A 27,207-nucleotide genomic window follows, 5' to 3' on the forward strand; every position below is an offset into this window, starting at 1 on the left:
TTTTGGGTCCTGTTTTTTTAATTGGTCCAACAGTTTGGTTTGACGTTGGCGTCGTCGTCGTCGTCGTCGTCGTCGTCTTCGTCGTCCGGCGTCGTCCGAAGACACATTGGTTTTCGCACTCTAACTTTAGTTTAAGTGAATGGATCTCTATGAAATTTTACCACAAGGTTCAATACCACAAAAGGAAGGTTGGGATTGATTTTGGGGGTTATGGTAATAACAGTAAAGGAATTAGGGGCCAAAAAGGGGCCAAAAATAAGCATTTTTGTAACTTCCAGACATAACTTGTGTGTTAGTGTATGGATCTCTCTGACATTGTACCACAAGGTTCCATATCACTAAAGGAATGCTGGGATTGATTTTGGGGGTAATTGCCTCCAAATTTTAAGAATAAGGGGCCAAAAAAGGGGCAAAAAACAAGCATTTTTCTAGTTTCATGACAATAACTTGTGTGTAAGTGTATGGATCTTTCTGAAATTGTACTACAAGGTTCCATATCACAAAGGGAAAGCTGGGTTTGAGTTTGGGGGTAATTGCCCTAAACGTTTAGGAATTTGGGGCCAAAAAGGGGCCAAAAAACACATTTTTTTCTTGTTTCCAGACAATAACTTGTGTTAAAGTGTATGGATCTCTCTGAAATTGTACTGCAAGGTACCATACCACAAAGGGAAGGCTGGGATTGAGTTTGGGGGTGATGAATCATAATGGGGGGGGGGTTCAAAAAATTTGGGGGGGGGGGGATTTATTTTTTTTTCCTTTTTTTTCTATTTTTCCTTTTTTGTTTCTTTTAAAATTTTCCATTTTAAGTTGGTTATTTCTGATTTATATTTAAAATCAAATAATAATGATATGGTAGGAGATACACACCAAACAGGATGTGTAAATTATTATATAATAAGTATTGTGCAATAGCAAGAAATTTTCAATTGCACAGTATTGCACAATAGCAAGAAATCTTCAATTGCACAGTATTGCGCAATAGCAAGAAATCTTCAATTGCACAGTATTGCGCAATAGCAAGAAATATCCAATAGCACAATATTGCGCAATAGCAAGAAATTGTCAATTGTACAGTATTGCGCAATAGCAAGAAATATTTAATAGCACAGGATTGTGCAAAAGAAGATACTTCCTATAAATTGCTTATTTCTTGACCAATTTCAATGGGGTTTTATTCTTGATTTCATGGGGTTCTTTAATATGCTGAATCTAACCGTGTATTTAGTTTTTGGATTTTGGGCCCCGTTTTTAAATTGGTCCACATTGAGGTCCAAAGGGTCCAAAATTAAACTTTGTTTGATTTCATCAAAAATTGAATTATTGGGGTTCTTTGATATGCCGAATCTAACCGTGTATTTAGATTCTTAAATTTTGGTTCCGTTTTCAAATTGGTCTACATTAAGGTCCAAAGGGTCCAAAATTAAACTTAGTTTGATTTTAACAAAAATTGAATTCTGAGGGTTCTTTGATATGCTGAATCTAAACATGTATTTAGATTTTTGATTATGGGCCCAGTTTTCAAGTTGGTCCAAATCGGGGTCCAAAATTAAACTTTGTTTGATTTCAACAAAAATTGAATATATGGGGTTCTTTGATATACTGAATCTAACCATGTATTTCGATTTTTGATTTTTGGGCCCCGTTGTCAACTTTGTCCACATTGAGGTCAAAAGGGTCCAAAATTAAACTTTGTTTGATTTCATCAAAAATTGAATTATTGGGGTTCTTTGATATGCCGAATCTAACCGTGTATTTAGATTCTTAATTTTTGGTTCCGTTTTCAAATTGGTCTACATTAAGGTCCAAAGGGTCCAAAATTAAACTTAGTTTGATTTTAACAAAAATTGAATTTTTGGGGTTCTTTGATATGCTGAATCTACACATGTGTTTAGATTTTTGATTATGGGACCAGTTTTCAAGTTTGTCCAAGTTGGGGTCCAAAATTAAACTTTGTTTGATTTCAACAAAAATTGAATATATGGGGTTCTTTGATATGCTGAATCTAAACATGTATTTAGATTTTAGATTTTTGGCCCAGTTTTCAGGTTGGTCCAAATTGGGGTCCAAAATTAAACTTTGTTTGATTTCAACAAAAATTGAATATATGGGGTTCTTTGATATGCTGAATCTGACCATGTATTTAGATTTTTTATTTTGTGGGCCCGCTATCAAATTGGTTCATATTGAGGTCAAAAGGGTCCAAAATTAAACTTAGTTTGATTTTAACAAAAATTTAATTCTTGGGGTACTTTGATATGCTGAATCTAAACATGTGTTTAGATTTTTGATTATGGGACCAGTTTTCAAGTTTGTCCAAGTTGGGGTCCAAAATTAAACTTTGTTTGATTTCAACAAAAATTGAATATATGGGGTTCTTTGATATGCTGAATCTAACCATGTATTTTGATTTTGGACATTGGACCATAATAGGTAAATTAAAAAAATTGAAGTTCTTAGACCACATTCTTTCTGTGTCAGAAACCTATGCTGTGTCAAATATTTAATCACAATCCAAATTCAGAGCTGTATCAAGCTTGAATGTTGTGTCCATACTTGCCCCAACTGTTCAGGGTTCGACCTCTGCGGTCGTATCAAGCTGCGCCCAGCGAAGCATTTTATTAAAATTGGGAGTTATCTTCCTTTGTCCATGATTATAGTTGAATCAACTACAATCAATGCTTTATACAATGCAATGTTTAATTTTGACTTCCGCTGATAAAACACAGATCAAGTTGAATTTGGGTAGTGTTATTTTAACCATTATTGAGTAATGCCCCTTTATAAATCGAAAGATTGCAAAGTTTTTAGTTTCCATTCTGTAACTTAAGTTTGCCCCAACCAAACATTATGAAACCTATACACAATATTCATTACCACAAAACTAAGATCAAGTACAAATTTTTTGTTTCCGTTTTCTAACTTTAGTTTGCCTCAACCAAATGTTATGAAACTTATACACAATGCTTATTACAGTCGATTCCGGTTATTTGCATAGCCTATTTGTCAGACAAAATTATGCAATAAAGCGGAGTATGCTTATATCCGAAATGCCAAATTACGGAGTCATATATAACATCGATAGAACAGATCAGTAAAGGTCAGGAAATCCCTGAAGAAAGATGAACGTCTATAATCTACTTACAACATATTGAATGTTGATTTATTCTAATAAAAGTTATATGTCTAGTGTCATACATGTTATTTTATTTTGTATTCTTTCAATAAAGATTATAAACACATTTTGTTTTAGTTTATTTGCGTACCGAAGTTTCCTTTACCTGGGATACGAAAATAAAACAAATTGTTCTAAAAATAGATTTATTTCTATGACCCGTATGTACAATGTACAGGATTACGCCTTGATTAAAATAAATTGTTTAACAATACTACACAGTTTATAATCAGATGTGTAATGAACTGCCTTTGATATGCAGTATTTACAGCTTGCACAGTGATGTAACACTGTTTATTTAACCTCGTTAGTTTCGTATATGCAAAGCAGTAATGGGGCCCTGTACGGGTTATTTGCTGGACACGAGTGTTGAAAGTGAGAAAATATAATAATTAGAAGTAAATGCTCTTTTCATAAAATATCAAAAATAAATGATTGATGTATAAAATTCTTTAACCATATATAAATGCCCTGTAATATTTAACATAAATGCAGTTCACCCCAAGCCCAATTACGAGAGTTCACATTGGATAATGATCGATAATTAGCAGGCGTTATTGTTTTTAAAATTCACCCAAATGTAATCTATGGACAATGTTTGAAATCCAATCAATTATTAACACCTTTTGCGATCGAATGGTCAGTGTTTTTACAACAATTACCTGTTTGACATTTTTATGACCTCGAGGCTTAAAATAGAACATGGGAAACTTTACCTGTGTAGACATCGAGGTTTATTTTTAAATCAAATTCCATCATAAAAACACGAAAGAAACTGTTTTAAAACTTTATTTAAATAACACAAAAGTAAATATGAAATAATAACGAAAATGATGATGCATTCAAGAAAAATATATTCACCAAATTGCCGTTTCCGGTAAAAAATCTCGTCAGTTTTAACTAAGCATATCTAGATGGCAAATATTTTCTATGCAATAAACCGAAAGGCCACTTGTGGAGCTATGCATATAACCGGACAATTTACCATTAGATGAATGGGGAATGGTTTTGTGCAGGAGAAAACTATGCAATTAACCGAATTATGCTATTAAGCGGTATGCAATTAAGTGGAGTCGACTGTACTACATAATACAGATTAAGTACGAAATTTGGTGGCGACACTTTTACCATTCTTGAGTTATGTCCCTTTGTAAACATAAAAATTGCTGAATTTTTTAGTTTGTCTCAACCAAATGTTATAAAACTTATACACAACCGTTCTAGAGTTATGCGTGTTTACAAATAAAAAAATTGCTGAATTTTTATACGACCGCAAAAATTAAAAATTTTTTGGTCGTATATTGGTATGACGTTGGCGTCGTCGTCGTCCGGCGTCGTCGTCGTCGTCGTCGTCGTCGTCGTCGTCCGGCGTCGTCCGAAGACACATTGGTTTTCGCACTCTAACTTTAGTTTAAGTGAATGGATCTCCATGAAATTTTACCATAAGGTTCAATACCACGAAAGGAAGGTTGGGATTGATTTTGGGGGTTATGGTACCAACAGTTAAGGAATTAGGGGCCAAAAAGGGGCCAAAAATGAGCATTTTTGTAACTTCCAGACAATAACTTGTGTGTAAGTGTATGGATCTCTCTGACATTGTACCACAAGGTTCCATATCACAAAGGAAAGGCTGTAATTGATTTTGGGGGTAATTGCCTCAAAATTTTAGGAATTAGGGGCCAAAAAAGGGGCAAAAAACAAGCATTTTTCTAGTTTCATGACAATAACTTGTGTGTAAGTGTTTGGATATTTCTGAAATTGTACTACAAGGTTCCATATCACAAAGGGAAAGCTGGAATTGAGTTTGGGGGTAATTGCCCGAAACATTTAGGAATTGGGGGCCAAAAAGGGGCCAAAAATAAGCATTTTTCTAGTTTCCAGACAATAACTTGTGTTCAAGTGTATGGATCTCTCTGAAATTGTACTGCAAGGTACCATACCACAAAGGGAAGGCTGGGATTGAGTTTGGGGGTGATGAATCATAAGGGGTTCAAAAAATTTGGGGGGGGATTTTTTTTTTTTCTTTTTTTTTCTTTTTTTCCTTTTTTTTTTCTTTTAAAATTTTCCATTTTAAGTTGGTTATTTCTGATTAATATTTAAAAGCAAATAATAATGATATGGTAGGAGATACACACCAAACAGGATGTGTAAATTATTATCTAATAAGTATTGTGCAATAGCAAGAAATTTTCAATTGCACAGTATTGCACAATAGCAAGAAATCTTCAATTGCACAGTATTGCGCAATAGCAAGAAATCTTCAATTGCACAGTATTGCGCAATAGCAAGAAATATCCAATAGCACAATATTGCGCAATAGCAAGAAATTGTCAATTGCACAGTATTGCGCAATAGCAAGAAATATTCAATTGCACAGTAATGTGCAAAAGAAGATACTTCGTATAAATTGCTTATTTCTTGATCAATTTCAATGGGGTTTTATTCTTGAATTCTTGGGGTTCTTTAATATGCTGAATCTAACCGTGTATTAAGTTTTTGGATTTTGGGCCCCGTTTTTAAATTGGTCCACATTGAGGTCCAAAGGGTCCAAAATTTAATTTTGTTTGATTTCATCAAAAATTGAATTATTGGGGTTCTTTGATATGCCGAATCTAACCGTGTATTTAGATTCTTAATTTTTGGTTCCGTTTTCAAATTGGTCTACATTATGGTCCAAAGGGTCCAAAATTAAACTTAGTTTGATTTTAACAAAAATTTAATTTTTAGGGTTCTTTGATATGCTGAATCTAAACATGTATTTAGATTTTTGATTATGGGCCCAGTTTTCAAGTTGGTCCAAATCTGGGTCCAAAATTAAACTTTGTTTGATTTCAACAAAAATTGAATATATGGGGTTCTTTGATATGCTGAATCTAACCATGTATTTAGATTTTTGATTTTTGGGCCCTGTTATCAACTTTGTCCACATTGAGGTCAAAAGGGTCCAAAATTAAACTTTGTTTGATTTCATCAAAAATTGAATTCTTGGGGTTCTTTGATATGCTGAATCTAACCATGTATTTAGATTTTGGATATTGGACCATAATAGGTGAATGTCCAATTTAAAATTTTTAAGTTCTTAGACCACATTCATTCTGTGTCAGAAACCTATGCTGTGTCAAATATTTAATCACAATCCAAATTCAGAGCTGTATCAAGCTTGAATGTTGTGTCCATACTTGCCCCAACTGTTCAGGGTTCGACCTCTGCGGTCGTATCAAGCTGTGCCCCAGCGGAGCATTTTATTAGTTTCTGTTCTCTACTTAAGTTAGCCTCAACCAAATGTTATGAGACTTACACACAATGTTTATTACCACAAAACTCAGATCAAGTTCAAATTTGGGTAGCGTCACTTTTACCGTTCTTCAGTTATGTCCATTTATAACTATATGATATGCAAGCGGGGGCATCATCTGTGTACACTTGTGGACACTATCCACATTTATTTTTAGTATTGTGACAATAACACCTTGTGAAAGCATCTCCTCAGAGACCATTTGGCAGAAAGCTCTCATACTTGGTTCTATTATTTGCCATCAGTGCATCATATGTAGCTGACCAAATGATACAGCCATTTTGATTTGATAGCTTTTACAGGAGTTATGGGACTTTGATCATTGATCTTTTGATCACAACTCCTCTGCGACCATCAACAAGAATATAAGGAAGCTCTTATACTTGGTAGTTTTGTTTGCCATCATTTGTTGATTACCATATCAAATTGTCATTTTCATTTGACCATTTTGGCAGGAGTTATGGGACGTTGATATTTTTTGTTACTATTGTACCACAATAACACTTTGTGAACACAATTCCTCTGAGAATGTTGGACAGAGAACTCTAATACTTGGCATGATTGTTTGCTAACATGTTTTACCATATTTATTTTAACTATCATTCTACAATGTTTCATTGTGACTCACAATTAATGAATTCAGTTTCTCATTTACATATTGGCCTTGTACATTTAGCTACTGTGTAGGAATCTTATTAGTAATTGATTGGAAGAGCATGATGATGGGCATTTGATTATTAGACTTGTTTTAAATTAATTATTAATTATGTCACTTTAATTGTTATAGTGTGTTTTTGCAAGCAACAGGTATACCCATAGAGATTGCCAAAGTCTCAAAGATTTTTGAAACCCTGATACTGTATCAAACTAGTAGATGTTTATTTATCATATTTGTTTTTCAGATAAACAATGTCTTCAGATGAGGGCATGTGGGATCCCTCTGGAGAGGAAGAGGAGGACAGCCGCTGGGGATGTGCTGCTCCAAAGCTTGGTGGCAAGAAATTGGAACAATGTTTAGTTGGAAAGCAAGAAATCATGTTACCTGAAGCTTTAACTGAACAGGTGCTTACTTAATTTTGATATTATTGTACTTTTATGTACATGATGTATTTTATTCTCTTATAATTGACTACAAATTGTAAAATTTATAAAATTTAAGTTCATATAAAAAGTTTGATTCTAGTATTGAATGCATTCACCATTCTTTAAAACATTAAGAAATTAGTTTACTTTGAGTTTACATTGGTTATTGCACATCAATTTAGTAAGAAAATATGATTACTCTCATTAGTCCTCTAAATTTTAGGTAGAAGGCTAAATTTTACATTTACTATCAAGTACTTTGTGATCGGCATCAATGGTGTACAACTATCCCAACACTTAAAACATCAACAGGACCAATACAGACCGAAGTCCTTCAGGCTTCCCTAAATGTGGCGGACCGACAGAATAGTCTGACAATGCTGTCGAGTAGACAAATACATGTATTGGCAACTCACTGGTCAAAATTTCCAGTTAACAAAAAAGTGTGATCTTTTGCAGCCAAAATCATGTTAAAACATGTTTAGAAATAATTTTTCCTCTCACAATAATTGTGATTACATCTGAAATATTATACTCATAAAGTTCTAGTCTTTTCTTTGAGAAGGTAACAATTATGTGTTTATTACTAACAAGCATGGGCTTATAATAGGATACAGCATATAAAAGCTCGTTTACGGGATGTATCATGGTATACCGTTGTCCGTCCGCATGTCCGTCCGTCTTCAACATGTCAGCCAAATAACTCAAAAACAATTTAACCAATTTTCATGAAAAATTGTTTCTATCTATTGGCATAAGCTCCCTTTGGATTTTTATAAATTTTAGATTTTACGTTTCTGAGTTATGGGATTTTATTTATAAAAAAGGGGGGATTTTCCAGTTTTTGGACAATAACTCAAAAATGCTTTGAGCAGTTTACATGAAACTTTGGTGACTGGTTTATATCTAATAAAATAAGCTCCCTTTAGTTTTTTTTTATCAATTTCTGACATTGAAGAGTAATGGAAATTTATTCGTTGAAAAAGCAACGGGTGTATCATGCGCTCATGGCGCAGCTCTTTATTAAATCAGAATTGACCATTGTCTTTGCTGAAAATATAATTCAATAATGAAGAATATTTCCTGGAAACATTAATATGGTTAATAGGAGGCCTTCAGGATTATCATACTATACTGGAGTGGCAGTTTTATTGAAAAGGATTACAAAACAAAAACAAGTGCAAAATGGTGAATAAGAAACCAGATCTCAATTAAATGACAGAAATTATTTCTGTATTAAAAAAGAATTGACCTAAATCCCCATTTCGGTCAATAACCTTTCAGTTTAGGTCATGACTGGCAAATATGACAGTTTCTAGACCCTTGAGCCAGATGAATCATTGCCATCTGTCTGACAAAATGTCTGACAGCTCTTTGATGAATTATGGGAAGCCTAATCCATATTTGAATGCTTTCTCCCTATTACAATTAGACTATTAATCCTTACAGGCTAAATAAGATTTAAATGAAGATCTGCAGACATTTGATGATCTGATCTAATTTTAACTTTCTGAATAATTTTATGGTCTACTGGTATACATTGCTTAACTTACTAACTTAGTTTACATATTTATGAGAAAAAAATTCTGGGTCTTTTCAAGATCAGTAACAGAAATGTAATCCAAATGACCATTTAATAGAGACTTGTTTCATACATGAAAGAATTATATTTCAATGGTGGACTTATAAATTTCAGAAGCGCATATTTGATGAGGTAATGAGTGTTGATACATGGAAGCATGCACTGAATCCAGCACAAAGAGAATATCTAATGGTGAGTATTTAATTCTGAGTTTTTTTATACGACCGCAAAAAAATTTGCGTTCGTATATTGCAATCGTGTCGTCCTCGTCCGAAGACATTTGGTTTCCGGACAATAACTTTAGTATAAATGAATGGATCTCTATTAAATTAAACACAAAGGTTCAGTAGCACCAAAGGAAGGTTGGTATTGATTTTGGGGGTTATGGTGCCAACAGTTAAAGAATTAGGGGCCAAAAAAGGGCCAAAAATAAGCATTTTCTAGTTTCCAGACAATTAACTTGTGGAATGGTGTATGGATCTCTCTGAAATTATACCACAAGTTTCCATACCACAAAGGGATGGTTGGAATTTGCTTTGGGGGGTTATGGCTCAAACCGTTTAGGAATTTGGACAATAACTTGTGTATAAGTGTTTGGATCTCTATGAAATTGTACCACAAGTTTCATACCACAATGGGAAGGTATGGATTGATTTGGGGGATATGGCCCAAACCGTTCAGGAATTAGGAATTAGGGGGACAAGGTTTTTCTGGTTTCCTGACAAATACTTAAGTATTAGTCATTGGATCTCTATGAAATTGTACCATTGGTTCCGTACCACACACTGAAGGTTGGGGTCGATTTTGTGGGTTGTGGCTTTAATCGTTAAGAAACTAGAGGCCAAATAGGGGCCAAAAGCAAGACTTTTCTAATACTGGCTAAGCTGGTTCTAACATAAATTATTTCTGATCTATATAAAGAAACAACAAATACTGATATGGCAGGAGATACACACCAAACAGGGTGTGTAAATTATTATATTTAGATTGTAAACAGATGTACTAAGTATTGCACAACAGCAAGAAATCTTCAATTGAAAATAAATAAAAATCTTTTAACCAATTTCAATGAGGATTAATTTAAAGTCTTGAATTGTTTGAGGTTTTTACCATGCATTACTATGTTGGATATTTGGACATTTTTAAATAGGTCTACATTGAGGTCCAAAGGGTCCAAAATTAGACTTTGTTTGATTTCATCAAAAACTGAATTCTGGTGGTTCTATGACATGCTGAATCTAACTGTGCATTCAAATTTTTAATTTTGGACCCTGTTTTCAAATTAGTCCATATTAAGGTCCAAAGGGTCCAAAATTAAACTTTGTTTGAATTCATGGATTTTTTTTATATGCTGAATATAACCATGGAATTAGATTTTGGATATTGGACCATTTAGGAGATTAAATGTCCCATTTCAAATTTTTAAGTTATCTGACCACATTTATTTCTGTCAGAAATCTATAATGTATCAAATATTTAATCACTATCCAAATTCAGAGCTGTATCAAGCTTGGATATTGTGTCCATACTTACTTGCCCCAACTGTTAAAAGTTCAACCTCTGTGGTATCTAGCTGCTCCAGGCGGAGAGTATTTTGTTTTAAACATTGACAATACATATTTGTAACTGCCTTTAAAAAAAATGAGTGAAAATCCATTATTCTTAATCAGGGAAAAGTTCTTGAAATTTCTCAAGTACAGATAAGAGCTATAATTTAACCACTCTTGCTGACTCAGAACAGCTTTTCCTCTAGTGTAAATAAAAAAAAAATTGTTGGAATAAAAGACTCTTTCTGTGCCTTCACACAATATTATTGCTAGTTAGTTTTACTGGATCTGTCCAGGATAAACAACCAACATTTTGAAAGTAACTGATAAAAACATCTCATACCAGAATACTGAAAGCGCCTTGCAATTTTTTATTGGAGATGGAAGTCCTGCTTAAGTAATGATAGCAATGATACTACAAGGAATATGTCGACTAACTTCTTAGACTATTTAACCATAAGTGCCCCATCAACAGATTTCAGTATTTAAAAGTACCATCTCCCAAAACAAGTTCAGTGGTCTGTTTTGTTTGAATAAGCTAGCAAAATTTGATTAAAAGAAATTTTTGAGCAAATTACCACGTATGTATGTAACTGAGAAAAGCGCAAAATTACAATAATAGTACCAGGTTATAGATATTGAAATACATGTATGTATGTAAATTACACACCAACTTGGTCTAACTTTAATTTCCTTAACATATAATTTTTGAATATGTTATTTCAGAAATTTCTCCCATCCTTTCCTGAAAAAGACAAAGAAGAAAAAGAATTAACAGTAAAGTAAGTGTTTGAATTATAGAGTTTGAACTCAGGTTAACTCTGCAGTAGCTATTTATTAGATATAAAACTTATAAGAATGTGTTTATTTATTCATTCAGTTGTCTGCTGGTTAGTTGTAGATGTGAAGTAGTTACCAGTATGGCCAGCATGTTTGTTTGATTTGGTTGTATGGCACTTTCTTTACATTTAATTTCTGTTACAAACTTGCAATACATCCATACTTTATCCTATGATCACTTTTGTGGAGGTCTGTTCATTGATAGAGGAGGTAAAACATCTATCTTTTGCAAGTATTAAATGAAGTCACAACTTTTAAATTGTGTAGCTTAGCAATAGGATCTCTGAAATATTTTTTGTAACTGAAAATATGATTGTTGTCTAATATGATATCATTATTTCAGAAAACTATTCAGTGGAGAGAACATGAAGTTTGGAAATCCTGTACAACAATTCCACACAAAATTAAAAGGTAAACTACACGTGTCTGATTCTCTGCAGACAAAACTTTATACTGTTAATACATTAAAGGTATTTGAAATAATTTTGATTCGGTTAATATTTTTGTTGTTTTTACATTGTAGTCATGACAACTAATGGCATTTATTTTACTTCTTTTAAACAAAAAATACCTAGTTAGCTCACCGGGCCCGAAGAGCCTCATGTGAGCTTATGCCATCACTTGGCGTCGGTCGTCGTCATCTGTCGTCGTAAACTATTTCAAAAATCTTCTCCTCTGAAACTACTGGGCCAATTACCTTCAAACTTTAACTAACTGTTCCTTAGGGTATCTTGTTTATAAATTGTATCCGAAGTTTGTATCCATCGACAAACATGGCCGCCATGGCTAAAAATAGAACATAAGGGTCAAATGCAGTTTTTGGCTTATATCTCAAAAACTAAATCTTTAAGAGCAAATGTGACATATGGGGTAAAATTTTTTAATTGGTCAGGATCTATTGGCCCTGAAATTTTCAGACGAATCGAACAACCCGTTGTTGGGTTGCTGCCACCGAATTGGTAGTTTAAACAAAATTTTGCAGTTTTTTGTTATTATTTTGAATATTATTATAGATATATATAAACTGTAAGCAGCAATAATGTTCAGCAAAATAAGATCTACAAAAAAGTTTATATGACCATAATTGTCAATTGACCCCTTAAGGAGTTATTGCCCTTTAAAGACAATTTTACACAATTTGTTCATCAAGTTTGCTAACATTGAAAAATCTTCTCCTCTGAAATACAGATGAGCGATTCAGGCTCTTGAGAGCCTCTTGTTATTTATAAGGAATTTGAAAGTAAAATAAAATGGCATATTTAATTTTGGTCTTGAAATTAAAAACTTTAAATGGTATTTAAAATAAATTTAATTTGGTTAATATTTTTGTTGTTTTTACATTGCAGTCATGACGACTAATGGCATTTAATTTACTTCTTTTAAACAGAAAATACCTAGTTATTTATAAGGAATTTGAAATTAAAATATAATGTCAGATTTAATTTTGGTGTTGAAATTTAAATCTTTCATAATCTTAGATGAAATTTTCAAGTCTGTTTTACACAGAAGTCAAACACTATTTATTTCCAGCAGTAAAGAAATCTACTTGGAACCTTTTCTTTTGACAGGTGGCTTCTTTTCTCCAGACATAGCGAGATACAGTGGAATGATAAAAAATGTGAAATATCGTGAATATGAGTTCAGACAACAGAAATATTATGGTGATTTGTTGAGAGATATATTGTTATCAAGACAGGTGGGTGGAAAACAACTGGAAAAAATACATAACACATGTCCATCTTTTATAATAAAAGTACTTAAACCTCACTAATCTATCCATTTTGTTGCAAACAATATATAAAAAAATTCTAGTCACTGAAACATGTCAATTTCATTAAATTACTGCAGCAATTTTTTATACGACCGCAAAATATTGGTATGACGTTTGCGTCGTCGTCCGGCGTCGTCGTCGTCCAAAGACACATTAGTTTTCACACTCTAACTTTAGTTTAAGTGAATGGATCTCTATGAAATTTTACCATAAGGTTCAATACCACAAAAGGAAGGTTGGGATTGATTATGGAACCCAGAAGTTAAGGAAAAAGGGGCCAAAAATAAGCATTTTTGTAACTTCCAGACAATAACTTGTGTGTAAGTGTATGGATCTCTCTGACATTGTACCACAAGGTTCCATATCACAAAGAGAAGGCTGGAATTAATTTTGGGGGTAATTGCCTCAAAATTTTAGGAATTAGGAGCCAAAAAAGGGGCAAAAAACAAGCATTTTTCTAGTTTCATGACAATTACTTGTGTGTAAGTGTTTGGATATTTTTGAAATTGTACTACAAGGTTTCATATCACAAAGGGAAAGCTGGAATTGAGTTTGGGGGTAATTGCTGAAACGTTTAGGAATTGAGGGCCAAAAAGGGGCCAAAAATAAGCATTTTTCTAGTTTCAAGACAATAACTTGTGTTCAAGTGTATGGATCTCTCTGAAATTGTACTGCAAGGTACCATACCACAAAGGGAAGGCTGGGATTGAGTTTGGGGGTGATGAATCATAAGGGGGTTCAAAAAATTGGGGGGGGGATTTTTTTTTTTCCTTTTTTTTTTCTTTTAAAATTTTCCATTTTAAGTTGGTTATTTCTGATTTATATTTAAAAGCAAATAATAATGATATGGTAGGAGATACACACCAAACAGAATGTGTAAATTATTATATAATAAGTATTGTGCAATAGCAAGAAATTTTCAATTGCACAGTATTGCACAATAGCAAGAAATCTTCAATTGCACAGTATTGCGCAATAGCAAGAAATATCCAATAGCACAATATTGCGCAATAGCAAGAAATTGTCAATTGCACAGTATTGCGCAATAGCAAGAAATATTCAATTGCACAGTATTGTGCGAAAGAAGATACTTCGTATAATTTGCTTATTTCTTGACCAATTTCAATGGGGTTTTATTCTTGAATTCTTGGGGTTCTTTAATATGCTGAATCTAACCGTGTATTAAGTTTTTGGATTTTGGCCCCATTTTTAAATTGGTCCACATTGAGGTCCAAAGGGTCCAAAATTAAACTTTGTTTGATTTCATCAAAAATTGAATTATTGGGGTTCTATGATATGCCGAATCTAATCGTGTATTTAGATTCTTAATTTTTGGTTCCGTTTTCAAATTGGTCTACAATAAGGTCCAAAGGGTCCAAAATTAAACTTAGTTTGATTTAAAAAAAAATTGAATTCTTAGGGTTCTTTGATATGCTGAATCTAAACATGTATTTAGATTTTTGATTATGGGCCCAGTTTTCAAGTTGGTCCAAATCGGGGTCCAAAATTAAACTTTGTTTGATTTCAACAAAAATTGAATATATGGGGTTCTTTGATATGCTGAATTTAACCATGTATTTAGATTTTTGATTTTTGGGCCCTGTTATCAACTTTGTCCACATTGAGGTCAAAAGGGTCCAAAATTAAACTTTGTTTGATTTCATCAAAAATTGAATTCTTGGGGTTCTTTGATATGCTGAATCTAACCATGTATTTAGATTTTGGATATTGGACCATAATAGGTGAACATCCAATTTAAAATTTTTAGGTTCTTAGACCACATTCATTCTGTGTGAGAAACCTATGCTGTGTCAAATATTTAATCACAATCCAAATTCAGAGCTGTATCAAGCTTGAATGTTGTGTCCATACTTGCCCAAACTGTTCAGGGTTCGACCTCTGCGTTCGTACCAGGCTGCGCCCTGCAGAGCATTTTATTAAGTTTTGTTTTTATAAGTCTTCACAATGTATAACCCATGTATAAAAAAGTTATGAGCAAAGACAAATTCCTAAAAGATTTTTTTTTTTTCAGTTTTATACTGTCTGGTCAATTTGTTCCTGTTTGCAAAGTTACAATAAAATATTGTTGAAAATTATAGGTGAAAACTTTTTGAAGATTGATCCAGTTCATCTTTACTATTAGATTTTTGTCAGTATGGCACAAAAAAGAAAAGAGGAGCTTTGATTGTAATTCATGTACTCAGATTTGATATATATTACTTTTACACTATAGAAAGTCTTGAGTCAGATGAAAAACCTGCCACAAGATGAACGATTAAAGTTTGATCACAAACCACCACAGCCTGATCCTAAGGAGAAAACTATAGAACACAGATCTAGAAAGAAATTCTACAGGTAATTTTAATATATATTATTAAACTTCACGTAAGAATTCCAGATTGAGATTTTTTAATACGAGGAAGACATTCTACTCTATACCATTGCTTATATTCTATTATCCTTCACAGAGATCATTTGTGCTCTTTGTTTAATAAGGATGATTGTTATGTACATGACACCATCATTTAATACTAGCAATTTAGAATTTAAAAGACAAGCGTAACATTCAGTATAATTAGATAAGACATAACTGTAAGGGTGATAGAGCAGATTGTTACCCCTCAAAAAACATTGTCAACCTTGGCTTCATCTCGGTTGACCAGGCTGGGAGAAAGGCTAGTGCATTTTTCAATCCCTGATTTCTTGCTTCTACTTATTAAAAAAAGTCTGCCGCATATACAGAAATGTTGTAATTGACAATTCTTACTGAATTTTAGATTGCTAAAAGAAGTGAGACAGGAATGTGGTGTAGAAGATACGTCATCAGAGGAAGAAGAATATACAAGTTTGTATTTCTCTTGTCTTTATTCTACGAACAAAATATATGATAGTTATTTTACAATGTCTTTGTAAGGAGGATTTTTTGTCCTGATCACTTATATATCGTGTAACTCATGTATGTCAAACAGTCATTCTCTCATCAAACAGTTGCCAGCAGATAATGATCTGATTTTTAGTACATAAGTGAATGATGATGACTTTTTGTAGAAACTGCTGCCCTTTTTTTACGAAAATTGTACATGTCCAGATTTTTTTTGATAGTGCTGCAGATATTGAGCTAATTTTTAGATATTAATGTAAAGTGATGATTTACAGATATTATTCATTTTATACGGTATTACCTGTTGGCTACTTCTAAAGTCAAACTTTAAAAATGAAACTTGTATACTTATTTACAGATCCTGCACAGAAAAGTAAGAAGCAGTTGTTTAAATCCTTGTGTCCAATTCCCTCTCCAGAACCAACCATACCAAGTGTGGTAGCCACATATGATGTCAAACCCTCACTGAATGGTGATCTGACAAGTAAGTGTTGTAAATGGAGAAAGAAAGATATGGGTGTGTGTGTTAGATGTGAGTGTCCAGAACAATTATATGGAGTGTGGTGGTGAAATAGAATGGCAAGTCTTTACTGAAAAGTGTTATGACAAGTATTATGCTAGGAGGGGAGTATGGGAAAAAGAAATGTGCTTGTGTGTTTGTGTGATAGAAGTGTCCAAAAAAACTAGATTGAGTTGTGGCCACCTTATATGTCAATCCTGCACTGCAAAAAGGAGATCTGACAAGTGTTCTGGAAGGGAAAAATGGGTGCAAAAGAGGTCTAGAACAACTGTGACTAGTGTTATGTATATGCGAGATCATACCCTTTATTGGATATGGATTTGTATTAAACTGAATTGGAATTCATTAAACTGTGAAGAGACATGAAATGGGTTAGGTAGTTGACACTGAACTTAAAATTTTAGGGATAATAATGGGGTAGTATTGTCAATTACTCATGGAATAATTCTCTGTAAAATGACTAATATCAAATTTAATTTGTTTCTTCTTCATTAATTTTGTCATACAGAAAAAGACTATAGATCTAAGATATACAAAAAAGACACTACAGATCCAAGTTGAAAATCGTCATCGTCGTCGTCCGAAGACACTTGGTTCCGGACAATAACTTTAGTATTAGTAAATAGAAATCTGTGAAATTTAAACACAAGGTTTATATTCACAAAAGGAAGGTTGGGATTGATTTTAGGGGTTATGGTCCTAACAGTATAGGAATTAGGGGCCAAAAAAGGGGCCCAAATAAGCATTTATCTAGTTTTCAGACAATAACTTGTGGAACGGTGTATGGATCTCTCTGAAATTGTACAACAAGTTTCCATACCACAAAGGGATGGTTAGGATTGGCTTTGGGGGGTTATGGTTCAACCCGTTTAGGAATTAGGGGCAAAAAAGGGGGAAAAACAAGGGTTTCCTTGTTAATGGACAATCACTTTTAAGTACAATGTTTAATTTGGATTACCTCCCTTACACTGCTTTAAAATTATGTATAAAGAAATTTTGTATTGTCTTGAGGTGATTAGCTGTCAATTTATTTTTAGAAGTTACTAATAAAAATGCTGATTAAAGATATATCATTTTTAGATCTGATTATATATGTGATTTTCTATTTTAAGACTTTTGTGATGATGTATTTAAATGGGTAATTATGGTTGCAAACTCCATTGGAAATTTGAATTGAGATAATGACCATGTCTTGAGGGAAAGATTTTTTTTTTGGAAAAAGGGGAGGTGAAAAAAAATTGGGGAGGGGGAGAACAATTTTTTTTTCTCATTACAGATTTCAGAAATTAAAAAGAAAATTTCTTCAAATATTATTTTTGTTTTTGCAAAAAAAAAGGGGTGGGGTGAAAAAAAAAATTTTGCCAAAAAAAAAGGGGGTGAAATCTTTTTTTTTTTTGGGGGGGGGGGGGTCAATTTGCAACAGCATAGTGTATTGCACAAAAGAAAGAAAAAAAGGGGCGTACATTTTTTTTTGGGGGGGGGGGGGGGGGGGCAATTCGCAACAGCATAGTGAATTGCACAAAAGCAAAAAATTGAATATAAATTCAAATCATATAACTAATTCTAAGTTCTTTGACTACAGTTATTCTGTGTCAGAAACCTATAATGTGTCAAACATTTAATTTCAATCCAAATTCAGACCTGTATCAAGCACAAATATTGTGTCCATTTTTGCCCCAACTGTTCAGGGTTGGACCTCTGCGGTCGTATACAGCTGCGCTCGGCGAAGCAATTTATTCACTTTGAAATGAATAATAATATGTGAAATATAATTTAACTTTAATTGTAGGTGATGAAGAACACAAAGGTCCGTCCAATGCAAAGTACCAAAGGCCTATCAGTCCTATAGATGTTACTGAAGAAGACTACTCACAACTTCTTAAAAATCACAGAAGAAAGCACAAGGAATGTGATATAATGGTGAGCATTGGGGTATTATAAATGGAGAACTGTGATTAGAGGGCAGTATGATTTATATCTTGAATCAAATTCATGCTGAAAAGATACTTTTGAAAATTCCTAGATTGGAATTGATACTTAAATTAATGTGCTGTAATAACACATGGATGGAGTAAGCCTTTTGTATGCCATTTGAATTAAAGTAATCAAGCTTAGGTTTTTAGACGATACAATTTAAAATTGTAAAACTTCTGTTTTTTATAAAGACTGTTTTAGAAATAAGTGTAAAAGTACAAGGATAATCAATGGCATTTATTTATACCTTACAATTTTTTATTGGACATTCCGTTTTTCTCCAAGGCTGATCTTTCAAATGATTGCTTTTGATTAAATTTTATTTGTGATCCAAAAAAAGATTTTAACAATAATTTCTGGGAAAGCAAGGGTGAAATTGATTTATGCTGCTATTTCTGTATATTGTTGGAACCTAATCCTTGTCAGTGGTAACCTTTAAAGCTTTTATAATGTTTCTAGTCCTTTGTGGAATTTATTCAAGTTATAGATGTACAAGACAACATATTATAAAAAATAGTAAGATGTGGAATCTTTAGTGAATATTTAACCCAGTCAAAGTCTCAGTAACAGATGTTTGATAAGTGAGTGAGAAAAGCGCATATTATGATTTTTTCAAACTTGTAGGAATGTCCTGAATTGGACATACAGAACATTACTCTAGAGGAAATCATGTCCAGATGTCAGGCTCACAAGAAAAGTCCTAAAATACAACCAGGTAAGTTCTGATGAAAATACTGTAAAGTTTGAAAGGACTAGGTTCGATAAGGCCCTAAAATGGCCCCTATTTCTAGTTAAAATTTTAAAGTAAGATGTATTGACCAATATCACAATGAATCTTTTCTAATATAAAGACTAGAAATAGGAAATAGGTCTTTTTGTTAAAAATTTACATACTTTTGCATTCTATTCATGATGTAGCAAATAGCACTCATTTTGATTTTCCACGAAAATTCAATGAAATCAGGTTAATTTTCATTGATTTTTTGGACAGGAAAAATAGAGCGCATGTGTCAACAAAAAAGATCTTTTAACATAATGTTTGTTATGGCATTTTTCATATCTGACTTGAATATTTAGTTTGTTGACGCCTGCGCTCTATGTTTCCTAGGCCTCAATTTGGTTGAAATCAGGACAATTCTGTCAAATTTCGCAAAAAATCTCTATTTCTGACTTATTTGGGATGTAAAAATCAACTCTTTAAAAAAAACCATTGACAAAAATAGTTCTATTAAACTTTCTCACATGTATTTTCATCAACATAAAACATTTTTTATCTTGAAACATTGAACTTATAAATCGGGGCTAAATACGCCCTTACCGAACGTACTCCTTAATATACCTGAATTTTGTAACTACATTAACAAAAAATACTTGCTCCTGTAAATTTTATCTTCAAGGAAGATAAGAGTCAGGAACAAGATTAAAATCTTAATAAAACTTTGCAAAACTGGTTTGGCTTTTGAAATTGTGAAATCAAATCTCCGTGACAAAAGACCTCTTTACATGAGTTGTTAGGGTTATGAGAAAGTAAAATGTCTCTTGAAGTTCTAATTTTGGATAAGTATACGATACTGATTATTGACTCACTCAAAAGAAGTTATTCTAATACAATCAGTTTTTTACTTTGCTGAAAGATGTACTATAGTTTGATGTGCTGTTGTATATTTGTAGCTTCTACAAATTCCAGTATGTCGTTAAGTAAACGGAAGAAATTAAGAATGAAGGAAAGAGCAGAGAAGAAATTGAAAAAAGAAAAAGATATAAGATCAGAACAATCCACTCCAAGTAGATCAAATTACACTGACGAGGAGGGAAGTGGAATAGGAGATACCTTCTTCAAAACAGAAATTGATAACATGTCAGAATATTCTCTTCCAGAGTAAGTTTTAAAAGTATTTTTCATTGCTATAAGTTATACACAATGTACAGTTATATGTGATCAGTGCTGTTGCATTAAAGCATATAGTAACCAGGGAAGGCTCTTTAAAAATAGGGTAAACACCAAGTGAGGCTATTATTGAAATTGACTTACATTTTCATAATACAAAAATGTATAAGACACCCACCCATAGTTTAATTTCTTCTCTGGGTTTCATGTATGTTTTAATGGAACAGCCAACAGTGTTCTAAAGGATTCATTTTAGTACATGAATAAATATATATTAAAAAAATAAAATCCTATCACTCTCAAATTTATCATTGAAAAACCAGCTAAATTAATAAATATCTTACATAAAGAGACAATTCTAATTCTGTGACTTATGTTTAAGGGAAAATAATATTGTGAACCTACAGATATTGAAAATATTCAAGTGTGAAAGATTTTTTGTTTGTTTAAGAAATATTTTGTTGATAAAATGTATTGTAATAGCTGTCATACATATTCATTAAATTGGTACTATATATTTTTTCAGATCCTATAGATCTAACACAATAATTGCAAAACAGAATAACTTCTTCAGTTTGGTCAGAGATTTGTTGATAGACTTCTCAGATGGTAAAGGAAGCACTGCCAAGGTAAATAGATAGGCATAAACTTTTTAGTTGCTGTCTTATTGATGATACCCAATCTCTTCACATTTATATGTACATTCTGTTTATTGATAAACAATGTTTCTTAATTATATACCTGTCATTAATACTAGATAGGACTTATTATGGTATATTATATGTTGTCATGTCTGTCCATCTGTCTGTCAGTCCACTCATCGTACAAAAGCCATAGAATACTTTCAGGACACTTGTATGGAATATTTGAATAGGTGGAAGAAAGCTTCTGTTTAATTTTCTGTTAGTCATTCAAGAGTTACAGAACTTTAACCGTAAGATAAGCAGATTTTTCAGATTGCACACCAAAATGGGTACACTCAGATAGATTGACTTGAAAATTACACTTTATTTGAGCTGGTTATAAATTTTGATTTTGAAAATTTGTCATTCCATAGTTATGCGTCTTAAACTATCAGATTTAAAGCAATTTTTCACATGTGGTGCACTAGCTCATGTATAATTGGATCAATTTACTTCACACTATATTTTTGTTAGGAGTTGTGAAAGAAAGCTCATTTCAATTTTAATGTTTATACGCCTGTTTACGGGACGTATTATGGTATACCGTTGACCGTCCGTCCGTCCGTCGTCAACATGTCAGACATTAATTCAAAAACACTTTAACCAATATGCATGAAACTTTGGTGAATTGTCTATATTTATTGACATGAGCTCCCTTTCATTTTTTATAAATTTCGGATTTAATGTTTCCGAGTTTTGGGGTTTTATTCATTAAAAAAGGGGGGATTTTCCAGTTTTCGGACAATAACTCAAAAACTGTTTCACCAATTTGAATGAAACTTTTGTGAATTGTTTATATCTATTGACATGAGCTCCCTTGCGTTTTTTATAAATTTCGGATTTATGGTTTCCGAGTATTGGGGTTTTATTCATTAAAAAAGGGGGGATTTTCCAGTTTTCAGGCAATAACTCAAAAATAATTTCACCAATTTGCATGAAACTTTTGTGAATTGTTTATATCTATTGACCTGAGCTCCCTTTTATTTTTTATAAATTTCGTATTTTCTGTTTCCGAGTTTTGGGGTTTTATTCATTAAAAAAGGGGGATTTTCCAGTTTTCGGACAATAACTCAATAACGATTTCACCAATTTGCAAGAAACTTTGATGAATTGTTTATTCCTATCGACATGAGCTCCCTTTTGATTTTTATAAATTTTAGACTATACATTTCTGATTTATGGGGTTTTATTCATTACAAAAAGAGGGATTTTCCAGTTTTCGGACAATAACTCAAAAATGCTTTCAGCATTTTTTATGAAACTTTGGTAAATTGTTTATATCTATTTTTGTAAGCTCCCTTTTGATTTTTATAAATTTTCGAATTTAGGTTTCCGAGTTATTAGATTTTATTTGTTTATAGTCTGACAACAGATTTACTAAGCATTGCACAACAGCACAGTGTATTGCACAACAGCAAGAAATCTTTAATTGAATATAAATTCAATTCATATAACCAATTTCAAGTTCTTTGACTACATTTATTCAGAAACCTATAATATGTCAAATATTTAATTACAATCCAAATTCAGACCTGTATCAAGCTTGAATATTGTGTCCATTTTTGCCCCAACTGTTCAGGGTTGGACCTCTGCGGGGGTATCCAGCTGCACTCAGCGAAGCAGTTTATTAAGATATGTTATTCCAGAGTTATGGGTCTTTTAGTGTCAAATTTAGCAATTTTCATATGTGTCCCTTCCTACCCTTCTCGATTAATAAAGTATCCTGTACTAAATTAGTACGGCAACTGTATGGTGTTCTATATACTAGATTCATTCTTATTATATCAGGTCCCATACTGATGAAATGCATTTTCATCCTGAGAAATCTGTTTTGCAGTCAGCTAAAAAGTCCCATTACAGCTTTTCTATAAAAGCATGCAAAGCAAACCTTTGATCAACTTGCTGGCTATGTTTGTTTGGATGTTTGTTAACAACAGGTAGGTAGTCTATTTCAGTCTGTTTACTATATACTGGAATTTGATTGGACAATAAACATTAACTTCATTTAAATGTTAAGTTTCACATTGTATGTCGATTTTTTTTGTCCAATCAAATACCAGTATATATATTAAACAGACTGAAACTCCGCCTACCCTTTTGTTTACAAACATCCAAGCAAACATAGCAAACAAGTCGATCAAAGGTTTGCTATGCATGCTTTTATAGAAAAGCTGTAAAGGCAAATGCTAAATTACTTTTGAAACGGAAAAAATAAGGGAATTCTATTTAAATATTCACCAGAAGGTGGTAATTTCCTAATCAGAATATATATAATGACTTTTCTTTTAACAGATAGAAGAAAAAGTACGAGAATTACAAGAATCACCCAGTTGGAGTTCAATGACCTGGACAAAATTGGAGACAAACTGGGTCGATACTGTCACTTCAGCACTCAAGTTCTTAGCTGGAGAACTTATAGGTAAACTGAAAATTATCTCACTTAAACCTTAAGTTCTTAGCCCTGAACTTGAAGTTCCTAGCAGGATAATTTGTAGGAAAAGTTCAAATTAGCTGTCATTTTAAGCCCTTTAAAAAAAAAAGATTTAGTGTGTATCAATGCAGTTTATCCTTCACTTCAACACCAGACCTGCCAACTAACCCGATTTTGGCGGTATCATCCCGATTTTCATGTCTCAACCCAAATCCCGATTTTGGGATCTTAAAACAAGTCAAAATCCTAATTTTCACAAAATCTACCAGAAAAATTATTGGTTACCGATTTTGAAGTTTTTCGTATATTGGTATGACGTTGGTGTTGTTGTCATCGTCGTCATCGTCTGAAGACACGTTGGTTTTCGCACTCTAACTTTAATTTTACCTTAAGGTTCAATACCACAAAAGGAAGGTTGGGATTGATTTTGGGGGTTATGGTACCAACAGTTAAGGAATTAGGGGCCAAAAATAAGCATTTTTGTAACTTCCAGACATAACTTGTGTGTTAGTGTATGGATCTCTCTGACATTATACCACAAAGTTCCATATCACAAAGGAAATGCTGGGATTGTTTTTTGGGGTAATTGCCTCAAACCGTTTAGGAATTAGAGGCCAAAAAAGGGGCAAAAAACAAGCATTTTTGTTTTTTTTTTCTAGTTTCATGATTATAACTTGTGTGTAAGTGTATGGATCTTTCTGAAATTGTACTACAAGGTTACATATCACAAAGGGAAAGCTGGAATTGAGTTTGGGGGTAATTGCCCAAAATGTTTAGGAAAAAGGGGCCAAAAATAAGCATTTTTCTAGTTTCCAGACAATAACTTGTGTTCAAGTGTATGGATCTCTCTGAAATTGTACTGCAAGGTACCATACCACAAAGGGAAGGCTGGGATTGATTTTGGGGGTAATTGCCTCAAAATTTTAGGAATTAGGGGCCAAAAAGGGAAAAAAAACAAGCATTTTTCTAGTTTCATGACAATAACTTGTGTTTAAGTGTATGGATCTTTATGAAATTGTACTACAAGGTTCCATATCTCAAAGGGAAAGCTGAGTTTGAGTTTGGGGGTAATTGCCCTAAATGTTTAGGAATTTGGGGTCAAAAAGGGGCCTAAAAACAAGCATTTTTCTAGTTTCCAGACAATAACTTGTGTTCAAGTGTATGGATCTCTCTGAAATTGTACTGCAAGGTACCATACCACAAAGGGAAGGCTGGTATTGAGTTTTTGTGTGATGAATCATAAGGGGGTTCAAAAAATTTGGGGGAGGGATTTTTTTCCCCTTTTTTTCCTTTTTTTTCTTTAAAATTTTCCATTTTAAATTGGTTATTTCTGATTTATATATAAAAGCAAATAATAATGATATGGTTTGAATAGGTAAATTAAAAAAAATTAAGTTCTTAGACCACATTCATTCTGTGTCAGAAACCTATGCTGTGTCAAATTTTTAATCACAATCCAAATTCAGTGCTGTATCAAGCTTGAATGTTGTGTCCATACCTGCCCCAACTGTTCAGGGTTCGACCTCTGCGGTCGTATCAAGCTGCGCCCAGCGGAGCATTTTATTCTAATCAATTTCTATAAATCTATAATTATACCTGGCAACATATTTATGACAAGTTTAAGACCCCAAGCTAATCAACAGTCACAACAGGTGTCAAAATTTGTTGTTACAGGTAACCTGCTTATCTGATGGGTCATAACGATCCTCAAAATTAATTAATTTGTAAATACAATCGGTCATAGTTGGCATTTCAATTTTAATCAATTTATCATACGATCACAATTTGTAACATGTACCGTAGTTTCATTACAAAATCGTAATTTACTGAAATGAACTCATTAGAGAACATCGTTTATCTTGAAATCTGTTAAAAGTGTTGAAATCAGACGTGTTTCTGTCCAGTTCTGATTTAAAATCAACGCCATATTGTATTCACTTTTACTGTGTATAAGCCTTCTCGGATAGGAGCACCTCTGAATACAAAGAAAGATAACTCCAATTTTATCCATTTTCTCATTACTGATAGCAGAGCTCCAGATAAGCTGCGTATTTGCGTGATCACGCAATACAAATTATAAAAAACCCAATGCAATTGACCATTGCAGGGTTCAATAACCCAATTGATTCAAAGGAAAACCCAATTATATGCCAAAACCATGAGTTCTCAACCCTTTTTTTGGCTACCGTTTGCGTTATTTACCCTTATCTGTTTACAGTCGTCGTGTAAATCTATTTTTATAATAATTGGAAATTTCCTTTCGTTCTTAAAATAGATCTCTGCATCAAGAAGCTGAAATGGGTCCCTGTTTAAATTTTCCGTTGCTCAAAAGGTACACGTGGTTTTGAAAACATTTCGATCTTCTCGGAGTTTATCCAATTAGTGTGTGTCATGTTATCATATTTTTTTTGAATTGCTCGGGATTTATCATAACATACATTGAATTAAAACAAAAGTGAAAGTCCGGTAGAAATATTAAATAGAAGCATGTTTTCAGCTTCTTTTGAATAGCTAAGTGAAATTTATGATGATAACAAGACTCAGCCATTGTTATTAGGAAGCCTCCATAGAACGCACGGGTGTTTATGTGTACCTTATCGAGAACATTGCTAATTAACACGGGGTTTCGTCAAAAACAAAATCAGTTGGAAAAAGTGAAAGGCCAATATTGTAGTTGGAAAACATCGGAAACCAAAAGTTCTAATGAGGGACAGCTTGACCCAGATTTATATAAATTAAATTAAACAAAAACATTCAAGTATACAGTTTATATCATATATTTCTTCCATTTTACATTTAATGAGTGAGTACACACACATGCATTCGTCTCAGAATTTTTTATATAAAGGTATATAGGGGGGGGGGGGGGGGGGAATCTGAGACGAGTGTCTGTGAATACACATATCCGTTTTTTACAGTTTATATAAGTTGTGACAAAATACAAAACTGGCAGACGTTTGAAACAGGACACAAATTAAACCTACAATCGCTCGTCAGTGAATAAACCTAATGAAACATCTATAGCACATATACAAAGAAAGGAACATACACATGTATTTAAGAATGAAAAACATCTGAGGTTGATATTGCTTAAATATTCAATATTGTGTTGATGAAAAAACCCAATACAATAATGAGCTTGGTGGTGAAAAACCCAATTTGATATCAACTTGAGGGGTGAATTGAAATTGATAATGCAATTAAAAAACTTTATCACCCAATTAATTAAGAAAATGGTGGGTAAACACCCCAATTTGTGAATTCTTATCTGGAGCTCTGCTGATAGACTAACTGAAGATCTGTGTTCACCCTTCTTCCCTGAGGACATTTAGGTTAAGGTCTTTTCAGTCATGGTGCAAAGATAAGAAGGTCTTCGGAGGGGGAAAAGGAGTGTGGGGGGGGGGGGGGGGGGTCTTCATTTTGTATCCTTTATTTTTTTTAGGATTTTTCTCTATTAAATTATTTTGCCAATTAGTAAGTACAAGAATAAGGCAAATAAAAGAAATCAAAGCTATTAGCTCATCATCAGTATACCAAAAG

General features: G+C 33.0%; 1 protein-coding gene and 1 long non-coding RNA gene across 4 annotated transcripts in view; one reads left to right on the forward strand and one right to left on the reverse strand.

Annotated features, from left to right (window-relative positions):
* The window catches only part of LOC127715626 (nuclear factor related to kappa-B-binding protein-like), a 50,851-nt gene that overhangs the window by 11,533 nt on the left and 12,111 nt on the right, over nt 1-27,207 (forward strand). For all 3 annotated transcript variants that reach the window (XM_052221728.1, XM_052221730.1, XM_052221729.1), the window contains exons 2-14: nt 7,370-7,529; nt 9,247-9,324; nt 11,406-11,461; nt 11,863-11,930; nt 13,088-13,215; nt 15,524-15,645; nt 16,068-16,135; nt 16,530-16,655; nt 18,481-18,611; nt 19,290-19,380; nt 20,337-20,544; nt 21,080-21,182; nt 23,529-23,655. In XM_052221728.1, coding sequence (XP_052077688.1) covers nt 7,377-7,529; nt 9,247-9,324; nt 11,406-11,461; nt 11,863-11,930; nt 13,088-13,215; nt 15,524-15,645; nt 16,068-16,135; nt 16,530-16,655; nt 18,481-18,611; nt 19,290-19,380; nt 20,337-20,544; nt 21,080-21,182; nt 23,529-23,655 — 1,459 coding nt within the window. In that variant the 5' untranslated portion in view covers nt 7,370-7,376. The remainder of the gene's footprint in view (nt 1-7,369; nt 7,530-9,246; nt 9,325-11,405; nt 11,462-11,862; nt 11,931-13,087; nt 13,216-15,523; nt 15,646-16,067; nt 16,136-16,529; nt 16,656-18,480; nt 18,612-19,289; nt 19,381-20,336; nt 20,545-21,079; nt 21,183-23,528; nt 23,656-27,207) is intronic.
* On the reverse strand, nt 1,419-25,262 carry LOC127715695 (uncharacterized). Its single transcript, XR_007988550.1, has 3 exons — nt 25,191-25,262; nt 15,092-15,187; nt 1,419-2,482 (listed from the first exon to the last, which is right to left on the reverse strand). It is a non-coding gene; the product is annotated as an uncharacterized LOC127715695 (long non-coding RNA).

This window comes from Mytilus californianus, unplaced genomic scaffold (genome assembly GCF_021869535.1).
Source record: "Mytilus californianus isolate M0D057914Y unplaced genomic scaffold, xbMytCali1.0.p SCAF_9, whole genome shotgun sequence".
NCBI classification, from domain to species: Eukaryota; Metazoa; Mollusca; class Bivalvia; order Mytilida; family Mytilidae; genus Mytilus; species Mytilus californianus.